A 17026-nucleotide genomic window follows, 5' to 3' on the forward strand; every position below is an offset into this window, starting at 1 on the left:
ACGTGCGCATAGTGAAAATCACGCAACTCAACCATCTGTTACTCAGTCAATTCTTAAGGTAGAGACTTCTTATTCAGGATTCTGTTTATATGTACCCCAAGGACAACGTGTGTGAAGCAATAGCTTCCTGTGACAACGGGAAGTGGTTAAAACAGCCTAGAGCTATTGTCATATGGTCAACCTGCATATAGTGAAAATCACGCAACTCAACCATCTGTTTCTCAGTCAATTCTTAAGGTAGAGACTTCTTATTCAGGATTCTGTTTATGTCTACCCCAAAGACAACGTGTGTGAAGCAACAGCTTCCTGTGACAACCGGAAGTGGTTAAAAACACCCAAGAGCTATTGTCATATTGCCACCTGCAGATAGTGAAAATCACGCAACTCAACCATCTGTTACTCAGTCAATTCTTAAGGTAGAGACTTCTTATTCAGGATTCTGTTTCTGTCTACCCCAACGACAACGTGTGTGAAGCAAGAGCTTCCTGTGACAACCGGAAGTGGTTAAAATCACCCAAGAGCCATTGTCATATTACGTGCGCATAGTGAAAATCACGCAACTCAACCATCTGTTACTCAGTCAATTCTTAAGGTAGAGACTTCTTATTCAGGATTCTGTTTATATGTACCCCAAGGACAACGTGTGTGAAGCAAGAGCTTCCTGTGACAACCGGAAGTGGTTAAAATCACCCAAGAGCCATTGTCATATTACGTGCGCATAGTGAAAATCACGCAACTCAACCATCTGTTACTCAGTCAATTCTTAAGGTAGAGACTTCTTATTCAGGATTCTGTTTATATGTACCCCAAGGACAACGTGTGTGAAGCAATAGCTTCCTGTGACAACGGGAAGTGGTTAAAACAGCCTAGAGCTATTGTCATATGGTCAACCTGCATATAGTGAAAATCACGCAACTCAACCATCTGTTTCTCAGTCAATTCTTAAGGTAGAGACTTCTTATTCAGGATTCTGTTTATGTCTACCCCAAAGACAACGTGTGTGAAGCAACAGCTTCCTGTGACAACCGGAAGTGGTTAAAAACACCCAAGAGCTATTGTCATATTGCCACCTGCAGATAGTGAAAATCACGCAACTCAACCATCTGTTACTCAGTCAATTCTTAAGGTAGAGACTTCTTATTCAGGATTCTGTTTCTGTCTACCCCAAAGACAACGTGTGTGAAGCAAGAGCTTCCTGTGACAACCGGAAGTGGTTAAAAACACCCAAGAGCTATTGTCATATTGCCACCTGCAGATAGTGAAAATCACGCAACTCAACCATCTTTTACTCAGTCAATTCTTAAGGTAGAGACTTCTTATTCAGGATTCTGTTTATGTCTACCCCAAAGACAACGTGTGTGAAGCAAGAGCTTCCTGTGACAACCGGAAGTGGTTAAAATCACCCAAGAGCTATTGTCATATTACGTGCGCATAGTGAAAATCACGCAACTCAACCATCTGTTTCTCAGTCAATTCTTAAGGTAGAGACTTCTTATTCAGGATTCTGTTTATGTCTACCCCAAAGACAACATGTGTTGAGTAAGAACTTCCTGTGACAACGGGAAGTGGTTAAAACAGCCTAGAGCTATTGTCATATTAAGTGCGCATAGTGAAAATCACGCAACTCAACCATCTGTTTCTCAGTCAATTCTTAAGGTAGAGACTTCTTATTCAGGATTCTGTTTATGTCTACCCCAAAGACAACGTGTGTGAAGCAACAGCTTCCTGTGACAACCGGAAGTGGTTAAAAACACCCAAGAGCTATTGTCATATTGCCACCTGCAGATAGTGAAAATCACGCAACTCAACCATCTGTTACTCAGTCAATTCTTAAGGTACAGACTTCATATTCAGGATTCTGTTTATGTCTACCCCAAAGACAACGTGTGTGAAGTAAGAGCTTCCTGTGACAACCGGAAGTTGTTAAAAACAGCCAAGAGCTATTGTCATATGGTCAACCTGCATATAGTGAAAATCACGCAACTCAACCATCTGTTACTCAGTCAATTCTTAAGGTAGAGACTTCTTATTCAGGATTCTGTTTATGTCTACCCCAAAGACAACGTGTGTTGAGTAAGAACTTCCTGTGACAACGGGAAGTGGTTAAAACAGCCTAGAGCCATTGTCATTTGGTCAACCTGCATATAGTGAAAATCACGCAACTCAACCATCTGTTACTCAGTCAATTCTTAAGGTAGAGACTTCTTATTCATGATTCTGTTTATGTGTACCCCAAAGACAACGTGTGTGAAGCAAGAGCTTCCTGTGACAACCGGAAGTGGTTAAAATCACCCAAGTGCTATTGTCATATTACGTGCGCATAGTGAAAATCATGCAACTCAACCATCTGTTTCTCAGTCAATTCTTAAGGTAGAGACTTCTTATTCAGGATTCCGTTTATGTCTACCCCAAAGACAACGTGTGTGAAGCAAGAGCTTCCTGTGACAACCGGAAGTGGTTAAAATCACTCAAGAGCTATTGTCATATTACGTGCGCATAGTGAAAATCACGCAACTCAACCATCTGTTTCTCAGTCAATTCTTAAGGTAGAGACTTCTTATTCAGGATTCTGTTTATGTCTACCCCAAAGACAACGTGTGTTGAGTAAGAACTTCCTGTGACAATGGGAAGTGGTTAAAACAGCCTAGAGCTATTGTCATATGGACAACCTGCATATAGTGAAAATCACGCAACTCAACCATCTGTTACTCAGTCAATTCTTAAGGTAGAGACTTCTTATTCAGGATTCTGTTTATGTCTACCCCAAAGACAACGTGTGTGAAGCAACAGCTTCCTGTGACAACCGGAAGTGGTTAAAATCACCCAAGAGCTATTGTCATATTACGTGCGCATAGTGAAAATCACGCAACTCAACCGTCTGTTTCTCAGTCAATTCTTAAGGTAGAGACTTCTTATTCAGGATTCCGTTTATGTCTACCCCAAAGACAACGTGTGTGAAGCAAGAGCTTCCTGTGACAACCGGAAGTGGTTAAAATCACCCAAGAGCTATTGTCATATTACGTGCGCATAGTGAAAATCACGCAACTCAACCGTCTGTTTCTCAGTCAATTCTTAAGGTAGAGACTTCTTATTCAGGATTCCGTTTATGTCTACCCCAAAGACAACGTGTGTGAAGCAAGAGCTTCCTGTGACAACCGGAAGTGGTTAAAATCACCCAAGAGCTATTGTCATATTACGTGCGCATAGTGAAAATCACGCAACTCAACCATCTGTTTCTCAGTCAATTCTTAAGGTAGAGACTTCTTATTCAGGATTCCGTTTATGTCTACCCCAAAGACAACGTGTGTGAAGCAAGAGCTTCCTGTGACAACCGGAAGTGGTTTAAAATAGCCTAGAGCTATTGTCATATTGCCACCTGCAGATAGTGAAAATCACGCAACTCAACCATCTGTTTCTCAGTCAATTCTTAAGGTAGAGACTTCTTATTCAGGATTCTGTTTCTGTCTACCCCAACGACAACGTGTGTGAAGCAAGAGCTTCCTGTGACAACCGGAAGTGGTTAAAAACACCCAAGAGCTATTGTCATATTACGTGCGCATAGTGAAAATCATGCAACTCAACCATCTGTTTCTCAGTCAATTCTTAAGGTAGAGACTTCTTATTCAGGATTCTGTTTATTTCTACCCCAAAGACAACGTGTGTGAAGCAACAGCTTCCTGTGACAACCGGAAGTGGTTAAAAACACCCAAGAGCTATTGTCATATTGCCACCTGCAGATAGTGAAAATCACGCAACTCAACCATCTGTTTCTCAGTCAATTCTTAAGGTAGAGACTTCATATTCAGGATTCTGTATATGCCTACCCCAAAGACAACGTGTGTCTATTCTTTTTGCAAAAAAAACAAAAACACACACACAATTTGGCCATAGGTACATAGTATGGGGCTTAGAGGCTTATACCGCCTTCAATAGTTACTTTCGTTCAAACGATTCAAGAACCGTCAGACCTAGAGCTCCGAAATTTTAGAAACCTGTTCTAGAGCTCAAGTCGATAGTGCACGGTGATTTATGGGGCTCTAGAAGGTTCTCTGACCGAGAAACCGCCTCGTACATTTGCAATATTTTCAATTCATTTTGAATATCACGGACATGGCGACATGTAGAAATGTCCCAGAGTCGCAAGACTAGGTGCATTGAAACCGCCTCGGCCCATAGAGACGGACCCCAATGTCTCTGTCCGATAGCTCATTCAGGGGCCCCGTAGTAACGCCCTGAAAAAGTGGATTTTCAGCACCAATTAGGCCATTGCTCGGGCACCGAATGACCTATCGAGCCGAAACTTGGGATTCGGGGTCGCCTCACATAGGCCTACACATAATGTCAGAGCTGGACCCGCAGCTATAACGTAACTATGTGTTTTAGGTTTTTTTATGGTTAAAATTGAAAGCACTGTGAATTATGGGCCTTCTCTGACATATGTGATAGTTGGCTTCTATACGAGTTGGAAAAAGTGGATTTGGTGTCAGATGCTATCAGTTTGGTGTCAAAATGACATCTAATTGACTGATGGACGCTGACTGCTGGGTGACGAGCAATGGAGAGGAACCACAGTCACTGCCCGGCCATCCCGAGTTCATCGAGCCAGTCAATAATGCATTTCTGCAGTATTTTTGAGCATGCCTAAATTTGTGATGCTAAATGCCCATTGAATCATATTGCAAACGTAACGCGCAATATTGCAAATGTAACGCGCATTTGCAAGATGATTCAACAGCAAAAAATATCACCAAAGTTGACATGATGAAATCAACACAACGAGCGATGGAGAGGAACCACAGTCACTGCACGGCCATCCCGAGATCATCGGGCCAGTCAATTATGCATTCTGAGCATGTCAAATTCGTTAAAAATGTTAAAAGCAACAGAGTCCCACTTCTCCCTCATCATACATGACAAGTAGACCATCTGCGTTGATTGATGGCTCAACATAGGGATATATATCATTTGGGCAGTATAAATGCCATTTGGAACATGGTTCACTGACTTTTGGGTTTGGAAACCGACTTCCTATGATCGTACATGGCAAACGGACAAACATACTGATTTGGCACATTCAATACTTTCATACATGTATAATTGACAAAAAAAGAATTGGACATTTAATTTGCACATTTCTAATGGCATTTGGCAAAAAATATAAATATGTGACTTTTGACTTCCTATGAAATCATATTCCAAATGCACAAATCATATGCCTTATGCACAAGCAAATATGTCACTTTTGACTTCCTATGAAATCATATTCCAAATGCACAAAACATATTCCAAATGCCTTATGCACAAGCAAAAACAACCCAAAAAATTATGTCAATAAAATATGTCAAAAGTATGTCCATACAGCTCTTATACATGTGTAATTGACATAAAAATCAAAAAAATTCGAAAAACGGTCCAGAAACCACTTTTTTAGGGTTGAAAAGTTTTCAAAAAATATGTCATTTTTTCAAAATTTGACACTTGGGACTTGAATTGTGTTACATTTGCAATATGAAAATTCACTGCGGAGAGCTCTAGCTATCTTTTGGATATTTGCTGTAATTTGGCACTTGCAATACTTCCACAAGTGACAAAAAAAAGCATTGGATATGTCATTTTGCAAAAAAAATGAAAAAAAAAATGTCACTTTTTTCCTATGAAATCATATTCAAAATGCACAAATCATATGCCTTGCGCACAAGCAAAAGCAACCCAAAAAACGACATCAATAAAAAACGTCAGAAGCATGTTCATACAGCTCTTATACATGTGTAATTGACATAACAATCGAAAAAAATTCGAAAAACGGTCCAGAAACCACTTTTTTACAAGATGCTACGTTTTCAAAAAAAATATCATTTTATCAAAATCTGAGACTTGGGTAAGAATTGGGTATCATTTGCTGTATGAAAAACCAAGGTGGAGCACGCTCGCCATCTAAAGGAAATTTGGGGTGTTACAATTGGCAATTGCCATCGGAAAATTGCCATATGATTGGCCCGGAGATGGGCCGATTTGGGTGGTTATTTCAATCGTGTGTATGATTCGTGCTATGCCAATATGTTGCCATGTTATTTTGTCCAAATCAGGGGGGTAATCCCTTACTGTCCCTAGAATTTCTAAGCAAACAGCTGGAGGCAGGGCTTTCTCCTATAGAGCTCCATTTTTATGGAATGGTCTGACTAACCATGTGAGAGATTCAGACTCGGTCCCAACCTTTAAGTCTTTAATGAAGACTAATTTCTTCAGTAGGTCCTATGATTGAGTGTAGTCTGGCACAGGAGTGTGAATGTGAACGAAAAGGCACTGGAGCAACGAACCGCCCTTGCTGTCTCTGCCTGGCCGGTTCCCCTCTCTCCACTGTGATTCTCTGCCTCTAACCCTATTACAGGGTGCTGAGTCACTGGCTTACTGGTGCTCTTCCATGCCATCCCTAAGAGGGGTGCGTCACTTGAGTGGGTTGAGTCACTGACGTGATCTTCCTGGCCGGGTTGGCGCCCCCCTTGGGTTTGTGCCGTGGGGGAGATCTTCGTGGGCTATACTCGGCCTTGTCTCAGGATGGTAAGTTGGTGGTTGAAGATATCCCTCTAGTGGTGTGGGATATGTGCTTTGGAAAAGTGGGTGGGGTTATATCCTGCCTGTTTGGCCATGTCCAGGGTATTGTCGGACAGAGCCACGGTGTCTCCCAACCCCTCCTGTCTCAGCCTCCAGTATTTATGCTGCAATAGTTTATGTATCGGGGGGCAAGGATCAGTCTGTTAAATCTGGAGTATTTCTCCTGTCTTATCCGGTGTCATGTGTGAATTTTAGTATGCTCTCTCTAAATCTCTCTTTCTCTCTTTTTCTCTCTCTCGGAGGACCTGAGCCCTAGGACCATGCCTCAGGATTACCTGCCCTGATCACCAGTCCACCTAGTCGTGCTGCTGCTCCAGTTTCAACTGTTCTGCCTGAGGCTATGGAACCCTGACCTGTTCAACGGACGTGCTACCTGTCCCAGACCTGCTGTTTTCAACTCTCAAGAGACAGCAGGAGCGGTAGAGATACTGAATGATCGGCTATGAAAAGCCAACTGACATTTACTCCCAAGGTGCTGACCTGTTGCATCTTCTACAACCACTGTGATTATTAATATTTGACCCTGCTGGTCATCTATGAACATTTGAACATCTTGGCCATGTTCTGTTATAATCTCCACCCGGCACAGCCAGAAGAGGACTGGCCACCCCAAGTTGCCTGGTTCCCCTCTAGATTTCTTCCTAGGTTCCAGACATTCTAGGGAGTTGTTCCTAGCCACCGTGCTTCTACACCTGCATTGTTTGCTGTTCAGGGTTTTAGGCTGGGTTTCTGTACAGCACTTTGCGACATCAGCTGATGTAAAAAATGACTTTATAAATACATCTGATTATACCAACTCCCCACAACCCTTTAGGTGTTATACCCACTCCCCACAACCCTTTAGGTGTTATACCCACTCCCCACAACCCTTTAGGTGTTATACCCACTACCCACTTTCTAGTATCCAAGATGGCGTAGCAGTCAGGCGTCTTTGTCCTGTCGTGTCCCTTGTATATATCTTTAGATATTTTTCTTAGCATATCTTTTAAAAATATTTTCCTAAACCTCAACTTCTAAATACTCTCCTGCAACCCGCCTCACCCAATGTGGCGTGGATCTGTTTTTTTTCTAAAGTATTTCTATTTACTTCAGATCTGGAATCCCTCACCTGAAGTTAGCCAGCCAGCTAACTACCTACCAGCTATCAGTTAGCAAACCACTGCTAGCGGTCATCAGCTAACCTTCAGCTCAGAAAGCTCTCGCCAGTTCGTACAACGTGACTCAAACCAGAGCATAACGGGCCTATTTTTTTCTCTATATCCCCGGATTCCTACCGCAAACTCTGAACATTTCCATCTGGATCTTCGCAACTAGCTAACCGCAATCCTGGGTGACTACTCCTGGCTAGCGTTTCCATCCCGGAGCAAGCACCAATTAGCCTGAAGCCAGCCCGGCTAGGGCTCCTGGGCTACCACCGAAGCCCACTCCAGGGCTACAATATCCGGACCTCTTCTACTGCCGGTATGGGGCACGGAACCCCGCCGATCCTCCACGACTGGAATACCGACATAATCTGCCCGAGGATTCCAACAGGCCCCTCAGGCGCGATGTCCGCTGTAGGCCCATTCTGCTAACCACGGCCTGCTAGCTACCTAGAGCTACTTGGAACCCTACTAATTCACAATTGTTCTATCGACGTCACCGCACGAAGAGACAACAGACTTACCTCCATCACGACGGTCCCAAAGGCCTTTCTGCTAACTTGCTTGCCCCCGTCTGCTAACTGCTTCCTTGCTAACCCAGGCTGCTAACTGCTAGCCCCAGTCTGCTAACTGCTAGCATGTTAGCACCGGCCTGCTAACTGTCTGAATCGCCGTGTCCCCAGCCAACCCAACCACTCACTTGACCCATATGTTCACTTGGCTACGCATGCCTCTGTCTAATATCAATATGCCTCGTCCATTAATGTCCCGGTTAGTGATTACTGTCTTATTTCACTGTAGAGCCTCTAGCCCTACTCAATATGCCTTAACCAACCATGTTGTTCCACCTCCCACATATGAGATGTCATCACCTGGTTTAAACGTCTCCAGAGACTATATCGCTCTCATCATTACTCAATGCCTAGGTTTACCTCCAATGTACTCACATCCTACCTTAGCATAGATTCAAGGCATAGTGTACAGACTATCATGCCCAGAAACCTGCTCCTTTTACTCTCTGTTCCGAACGTGCTAGACGGCCAGTTCGTATAGCTTTTAGCCGTACCCTTATCCTACTTCTCTGTTCCTCTGGTGATGTAGAGGTTAATCCAGGCCCTGCAGTGCCTAGCTCTACTCCCACTCCCCAGTTGCCCTCATTTGTTGACTTCTGTAACCGTAAAAGCCTTGGTTTCATGCATGTTAACATTAGAAGCCTACTCCCTAAGGTTGTTTTACTCACTGCTTTAGCACACTCTGCCAACCCGGATGTCTCAACTGTGTCTGAATCCTGGCTTAGGAAAACCACCAAAAACCCTGAAGTCTCCATCCCTAACTATAACATTTTCCATAAAGATAGAACTGCCAAAGGGGGTGGTGTTGCAATCTACTGCAAAGATAGCCTGCAGAGTTCTGTATTACTATCCAAGTCTGTACACAAACAATTCGAGCTTCTACTTCTAAAAATGCACCTTTCCAGAAACAAGTCTCTCACTGTTGCCACTTGCTATAGACCACCCTCTGCCCCCAACTGTGCCCTAGACACCATATGTGAATTGATTTCCCCCCATCTATCTTCTGAGCTTGTGCTACTAGGTGACCTAAACTGGGATATGCTTAACACCCCGACCATCCTACAATCTAAGCTTGATGCCCTCAATCTCACACAAATTATCACTGAACCTACCAGGTACAACCTCAAATCCATAAACACGGGCACCCTCAGATATCATCCTAACTAATTCACCCTCCAAATACACCTCTGCTGTTTTCAATCAAGATCTCAGCAATCACTGCCTCATTGCCTGCATCCGTAATGGGTCTGTAACCAAACGATCACCCCTCATCACTGTCAAACGCTCCCTAAAACACTTCTGCGAGCAGGACTTTCTAATTGACCTGGTCGGGGTATCCTGGAATGACATTGACCTCATCCCATCAGTAGATGATGCCTGGCTATTCTTTAAAAGTGCCTTCCTCACCATCTTAAATAAGCATGCCCCACTCAAACAATTTAGAACAAGGAATAGATATGGTCCTTGGTTCACTCCAGACCTGTCTGCTCTTGACCAGCACAAAAACATCCTGTGGCATTCTGCATTAGCATTGAATAGCCCCCGTGATATGCAACCTTTTAGGGAAGTTTGGAACAAATATACATAGGCAGTTAGGAAAGCTAAGGCTAGATTTTTCAAACAGAAATTTGCATCCTGTAGTACAAACTCAAAAAAGTTCTGGGACACTAAAGTCCATGGAGAATAAGGGCACGTCCTCCCAGCTGCCCACTGCTCTGAGGCTAGGAAACACTTACCACTGATAAATCCACTATAATTGAGAATTTCAATAAGCATATCTCTACAGCTGGCCATGCTTTCCTCCTGGCTACCCCTACCCCGGTCAACTGCCCGGCACCCTCCACAGCAACCCGCCAAAGTCCCCACCATTTCTCCTTCACCCAAATCCAGATAGCTGATGTTCTGAAAGAGCTGCAAAATTTGGACCCCTACAAATCAGCCGGGCTAGACAATCTGGAACCTCTCTTTCTAAAATTATCTGCCGGAATTGTTGCAACCCCTATTACTAGCCTGTTCAACCTCTCTTTCGTATCGTCTTAGATCCCAAAGATTGGAAAACTGCCGCGGTCATCCCCCTCTTCAAAGGGGGAGACACTCTAGACCCAAACTGCTACAGACCTATATCTATCCTACCCTGCCTTTCTAAGGTCTTCGAAAGCCAAGTTAACAAACAGATTACCGACCATTTCGAATCCCACCATACCTTCTCCGCTATGCAATCCGGTTTCAGAGCTAGTCATGGGTGCACCTCAGCCACACTCAAGGTCCTAAACGACATCATAAAAGCCATCAATAAGAGACATTACTGTGCAGCCGTATTCGTTGACTTGGCCAAGGCTTTCGACTCTGTCAATCACCACATTCTTATCGGCAGACTTGGTTTCTCAAATGACTGTCTCGCCTGGTTTACCAACTACTTCTCAGATAGAGTTCAGTGTGTCAAATCGGAGGGCCTGTTGTCCGGACCTCTGGCAGTCTCTATGGGGGTGCCAAAGGGTTCAATTCTTGGGCCGACTCTTCTCTGTATACATCAATGATGTTGCTCTTGCTGTTGGTGATTCTCTGATCCACCTCTACGCAGATGACACCATTCTGTATGCTTCTGGCCATTCTTTGGACACTGTTAACTAACCTCCAGACGAGCTTCAATGCCATACAACTCTCCTTCCGTAGCCTCCAACTGCTCTTAAACGCAAGTAAAACTAAATGCACGCTATTCAATCGATCACTGCCCACACGTCCAGCATCACTACTCTGGACGGCTCTGACTTAGAATACGTGGACAACTACAAATACCTAGGTGTCTGGTTAGACTGTAAACTCTCCTTCCAGACTCACATTAAGCATCTCCAATCCATAATTAAATCTAGAATTGGCTTCTTATATCGCTACAAAGCATCCTTCACTCATGCTGCCAAACATACCCTCCTAAAACTGACCATCCTACCGATCCTCGACTTCAGCGATGTCGTCAATAATATAGCCCCCAACACTCTACTCAACAAATTGGATGCAGTCTATCACAGTGCCATCTGTTTTGTCAAAGCGCCATACACTACCCACCACTGCAACCTGTATGCTCTCATTGGTTGGCCCTCGCTTCATACTCGTCGCCAAACCCACTGGCTACAGGTTATCTACAAGTCTCTGCTAGGTAAAGCCCCGCCTTATCTCAGCAGCCACTCGTAGCACCCGCTCTAGCAGGTATATCTCACTGGTCACCCCCAAAGCCAAGTCCTCCTTTGGTCGCCTTTCCTTCCAGTTCTCTGCTGCCAATGACTGGAACGAACTGCATATCTCATATCTCGCTCACTAGCTTTAAGCACCAGCTGTCAGAGCAGCTCACAGATTACTGCACATAGCCCATCTGTAAACAGCCCATTATCTACCTCATCCCCATACTGTATTTATTCATCTTGCTCCTTTGCACCCCAGTATCTCTACTTGCGCATTCATCTTATGCACATCTACCATTCCAGTGTTTAATTGCTGTATTGTAATTACTTCGCCACCATGGCCTATTTATTGCCTTAACTCTCCACATTTGCACTCACTGTATATAGACTTTATATTGACTTTTCTTTTTCTACTGTATGTTTTGTTTATTCCATGTGTAACTCAGTGCTGTGGTATGTGTCGAATTACTATGCTTTATCTTGGTGTCACGACTTCCGCCGAAGTCGGGTCTTCTCCTTGTCCGGACGGCGCTCGGCGTTGCCAGTCTTCTAGCCATCATCAGACCATTTTCCATGTATTTTGTCTTGTTTTTCCTCACACCTGGTTTCAATTCCCTCAATTCCTTGTTGTGTATTTATCCCTCTGTTCCCCCCCATGTCTTTGTGTGGGATTGTTTATTGTAGTGCTTGTGCACGTTCCGCGTGAGCGCACTACAGGTTATTTTTATGCCCATTTATCTTGTTGTTCTGGATGCCGATGGTTTTGTTTAATAAATCTCTGGTTATTACCCAGTTCTGCTCTCCTGCGCCTGACTTCTGTCACCAATACACGCTACTCACTCAACACAACCCTTTAGGTGTTATACCCACTCAACACAACCCTTTAGATGCACTTTTTCATGTTAGTTCTGTAGTTTTTAACTTGACCCTGGTACCTTCAGAAAGTATTCATTACACTTGACTTATTCCACTTTTTGTTGTGTTACAAATTCAATATGTATTAAAATATATGTTTTGTCACCCATCTACACACAATACCCGATAATGACAAAGTGAAAACGTCCGCAAATGGCGGCCTTCCGCATCTGCGGGGAAAGGTGGCCGAGCTACAACGGTGTTTGTCAGACCATGAGACATCCCAAAAAACAGACCACTCTATAGAAAGATGACTCTCACGACCACGATGATGTTCTCCGTTTTTCTCTACGACCCCAACAAGTGTCACGGGACTAGTCTGTAGAAAGGTGAGACTTTTCATAGATGGTCACCTTCCCATAGAGAGGAACACGTACGTGTCAATTGTTTTGCTCTAGGACTAGACTGAAGGTAGCCCGGTACCAGTAAAAAAAAATGAAGTATATATGGAGATAGTTTACTGCCAAAGAAGATGGTTAAATATCCGTCCAAAAAATATACAAAAACATTTTCCTGATATTTCTTATATCTCTCAGATATACTGTAGGACAAACAACTTTCAAACACACTTCCTTTTGATCTATTTTTTTACTATTTGTTTTTCCATGTTTCTATGGGCTAATAGCAGTAAGGCCAAATTCAATGTGTTTCTGTGGGCTAATAGCAGTAAGGCCAAATTCAATGTGTTTCTGTGGGCTAATAGCAGTAAGGCCAAATTCAATGTGTTTCTGTGGGCTAATAGCAGTAAGGCCAAATTCAATGTTTCATCCCTCCAAAAAGTATATACACACATTTTATACCTAAAGGGGTCCTTCAATTCAAAATCAAATAGCTATAATTCCATATGTTAGCTTAGTATAACCCCCCTTATCCAAAGTGTAATTAATAACTTCACCATGCTCAAAGGGATATTCAATATCTGCCGTTTTAATTTTTACCCATCTACCCTTCTTTGCGAGGCATTGGAAAACCTCCCTAGTCTTTGTGGTTGAATCTGTTTGAAATTCACTGCTCGACTGAGGGAACTTACAGATAATTGTATTTGTGGGATACAGAGACGAGGTATTCATAAAAAAAATTATGTTAAACACTTTTATGGTACACAGAGTGAGCCCATGCAACTTATGTTACTTGTTAAGCACATTTTTACTCCTGAACGTATTTAGGGTTGCCATAACAAAGGGGTTGAATACTTAATGACTCAAGACTTTTCAGCTTTTCATGTTTTATTAATTTGTAAAAATATCTAAAAACATTATTCCACTTTGACATTATGGGGTATTGTGTTTAGGCCAGTGACACAAACTCAGGCTGTAACACAACAACATGTGGAAAACGTCAAGGGGTTTCAACCCTTTCTGAAGGAACTGGGTGAATATTTATTGTTTAGTGATTGTTTTGACTATGTATTGGCAGTGGCGATTTTAGCATTTAAATCTTGGTGGGGCAAACTCCAAATATTTTTTAGATGCATGCCAGCAAAGCCACTACACAACACATGAATTGCACTATAACGGTGACAAACAGTGATCACAGACTGTTAGGGCCTCGACGTAAAGCTGCCAAGGGCCTCGACGTAAAGCTGCCAAGGGCCTCGACGTAAAGCTGCCAAGGGCCTCGACGTAAAGCTGCCAAGGGCCTCGACGTAAAGCTGCCAAGGGCCTCGACGTAAAGCTGCCAAGGGCCTCGACGTAAAGCTGCCAAGGGCCTCGACGTAAAGCTGCCAAGGGCCTCGACGTAAAGCTGCCAAGGGCCTCGACGTAAAGCTGCCAAGGGCCTCGACATAAAGCTGCCAAGGGCCTCGACATAAAGCTGTCAGGGCCTCTACATAAAGCTGTCAGGGCCTCTACATAAAGCTGTCAGGGCCTCTACATAAAGCTGTCAGGGCCTCTACATAAAGCTGTCAGGGCCTCTACATAAAGCTGTCAGGGCCTCTACATAAAGCTGTCAGGGCCTCTACATAAAGCTGTCAGGGCCTCTACATAAAGCTGTCAGGGCCTCTACATAAAGCTGTCAGGGCCTCTACATAAAGCTGTCAGGGCCTCTACATAAAGCTGTCAGGGCCTCTACATAAAGCTGTTAGGGCCTCTACATAAAGCTGTCTGAAGGGCAGAGCTTTCTTGTCAGCACCATGGAGTGAATCCTTACCACTGCTACACCTGGCTATCAGCAGAGCCTTGTCTGGCAGCGAAACAATTCATTCAGCCTCATTTACTGCCTTTAAAAAAAACATAGGTGATATGGCTGACTCGCTTAAACAAATGTGGTTTCTACTGACAATTGATATGTACAAACTATGGCATAAGGCGACGACAAGCGGATAAGAGGCAATCCGTAATTTCGATTAAGACAATTTGCTCAGCACTTTTTAAATGCACTGCGACAGAATTCAGAACATGGGCCATTCTTACAGTATTCTTCCTGTACACTAAGTCAGATCCGTATGATAAATAAAGGGTCTTACAATATTCGATGACATTTTTCTAAAACAGGCTACATGTGAACCACCAAGTCAGAACAGTAGGCTAAGTTCTGAGGGGGAAAGGAACTAAATTATTAGGGTGAGGCACATGAGCTACTAACACAGCCCTGGGCAACTCCAGTCCTCGGGGGCCTGATTGGTGTCACACTTTTGCCCCAGCTAACACACCTGACTCCAATAATCACCTAATCACGGTCTTCAGTTAAAAATGCAATTAGTTGAAATCAGCTGTGTTTGCTAGGGATGGGAGAAAAGTGACACCAATCAAGCCTCCAAGGACCATGCCTGCACTAACAGCTTACTACACAACATACACTTAGTATTACTTTCTTAGCTACAGTACTGATTGTTGGGTTAAATGCAGAAGACACACTTCAGTTGAATGCATTCAGTTGTACAACTGACTAGGTATCCCCCTTCATATCTCCCTGGCATATTACATCATTTATGCAGCAGCATAAAATACATTTCTGGACTCACCTTGTTGTGCTGTGTTCACATGAACAGGAAGGGGGTGTGGCAGTCCTTTGTGGACAAATTTTGTCATCAAAGTCTGGCATTCTCTGCATTTATGGTGCTTTCAAGACAACTGGAAACTCTGAAGAAAACAAGGTTGAATCATGACATCAGTGATCTTCAGATCAGAGCTCCAGAAAGAGGCCAGAGTTCACGACTTGGAATACCGAGTTGGATGATTGTTCAAAACGTATTTTCCCAGTCGGAGATCATTTTTTTCTTGAACTCACTGAAGTCTGAGATTTCCCAGTTCCGAGTTTCCAGTTGTTTTGAACTTAGCAGAAGTCATTCTGGATTGACTGGATGGCCAATGTATTCAACCTTTTCTGGCCCATGGTGTTGAATGTTTATCCTTTTAAGCTTGGAAAAGAGACCCTTAAACCCAGACTTGGACCACACACCCTCTCCACTGAATAACAGGTTAGTGATTGCTTTGCAACGCTTGCAGTTAGCCACTGATTCCTTCCAAACCACTCATTGTTGAATTTGCAATTTCCAACTTGTTTTGTAATGTTTGTCCAATGGCCAATGAGCACCGGTACATTTTATCTATAATATCTCTTCATAATTTCTCTTCGTATGATTGAGGATTGAAAAGAATTTGGCAGTAGGTTGTCGACTTGATTCATGATGATGACCGCTAGCTTAGATCTTGAAAATATGATGTTGGCATGATCAGTCCAATCAAAGCTATGGTAGACCTGCCCTGAATGACAGGTCACCACTGTGTATAGGTCTGTATTGTTTTTACTATGACTGTAGGAAAGTCATTTCCCTTGGAGATGAATAAAGGTCAGTCTCCTCTCACCTTGCCCAAAGACCACATTAGAGCTCCGTAGATTCTCATCAGCTGTTGTGTTCCCACCATGTCAGCCTTGTTCAGGACCACACGCAGTTTCTCCTCGTTACCCCGCAGCGCTCCGATGGCTTCGGAGAACTCGTCACTGATCTCCAACTTGTGGGCGTCGAACAGGAGGATGATGCGGTCAACGCGCTCTGCAAACCATCGCAGCACCGCTGGGAAGTCATAGCCTGAAGAGAGTTAGGGGTCAGGGAACACAGACAGGGTCTATCAGATGATTAATAGATTATAGCGAAAAATAGATGAGTCTTACATTTTTAGATTTGCAACATGCTGAGAACAAAAAAAAATGCTGAAAAAAAATTATGAATGTTGAACTGTGATACACAATGAAGTTGGAGAAAGGGTGGAGGAAGAGATGGGAGGGCGGAGGAAGAGATGGCGGGGCGGGGGAAGGGCGGAGGAAGAGATGGCGGGGCGGGGCAAGAGATGGCGGGGCGGGGCAAGAGATGGCGGGGCGGGGCAAGAGATGGCGGGGCGGGGGAAGAGATGGCGGGGCGGGGGAAGAGATGGCAGGGCGGGGGAAGAGATGGCAGGGCGGGGGAAGAGATGGCAGGGCGGGGGAAGAGATGGCAGGGCGGGGGAAGAGATGGCAGGGCGGGGGAAGAGATGGCAGGGCGGGGGAAGAGATGGCAGGGCGGGGGAAGAGATGGCAGGGCGGAGGAAGAGATGGCAGGGCGGAGGAAGAGATGGCAGGGCGGAGGAAGAGATGGCAGGGCGGAGGAAGAGATGGCAGGGCGGAGGAAGAG

The 17026-nt window shown here is 44.1% G+C and overlaps 1 protein-coding gene across 2 annotated transcripts in view; it reads right to left on the minus strand.

The window, feature by feature from the left end:
* The window catches only part of LOC115163871 (EH domain-containing protein 2), a 64944-nt gene that overhangs the window by 13038 nt on the left and 34880 nt on the right, over positions 1 to 17026 (minus strand). For both annotated transcript variants that reach the window (XM_029716084.1, XM_029716083.1), the window contains exon 5: positions 16224 to 16447. In XM_029716084.1, the coding sequence (XP_029571944.1) occupies positions 16224 to 16447 (224 nt within the window). The remainder of the gene's footprint in view (positions 1 to 16223; positions 16448 to 17026) is intronic.

Source organism: Salmo trutta, chromosome 26 (assembly GCF_901001165.1).
Source record: "Salmo trutta chromosome 26, fSalTru1.1, whole genome shotgun sequence".
NCBI classification, from domain to species: Eukaryota; Metazoa; Chordata; class Actinopteri; order Salmoniformes; family Salmonidae; genus Salmo; species Salmo trutta.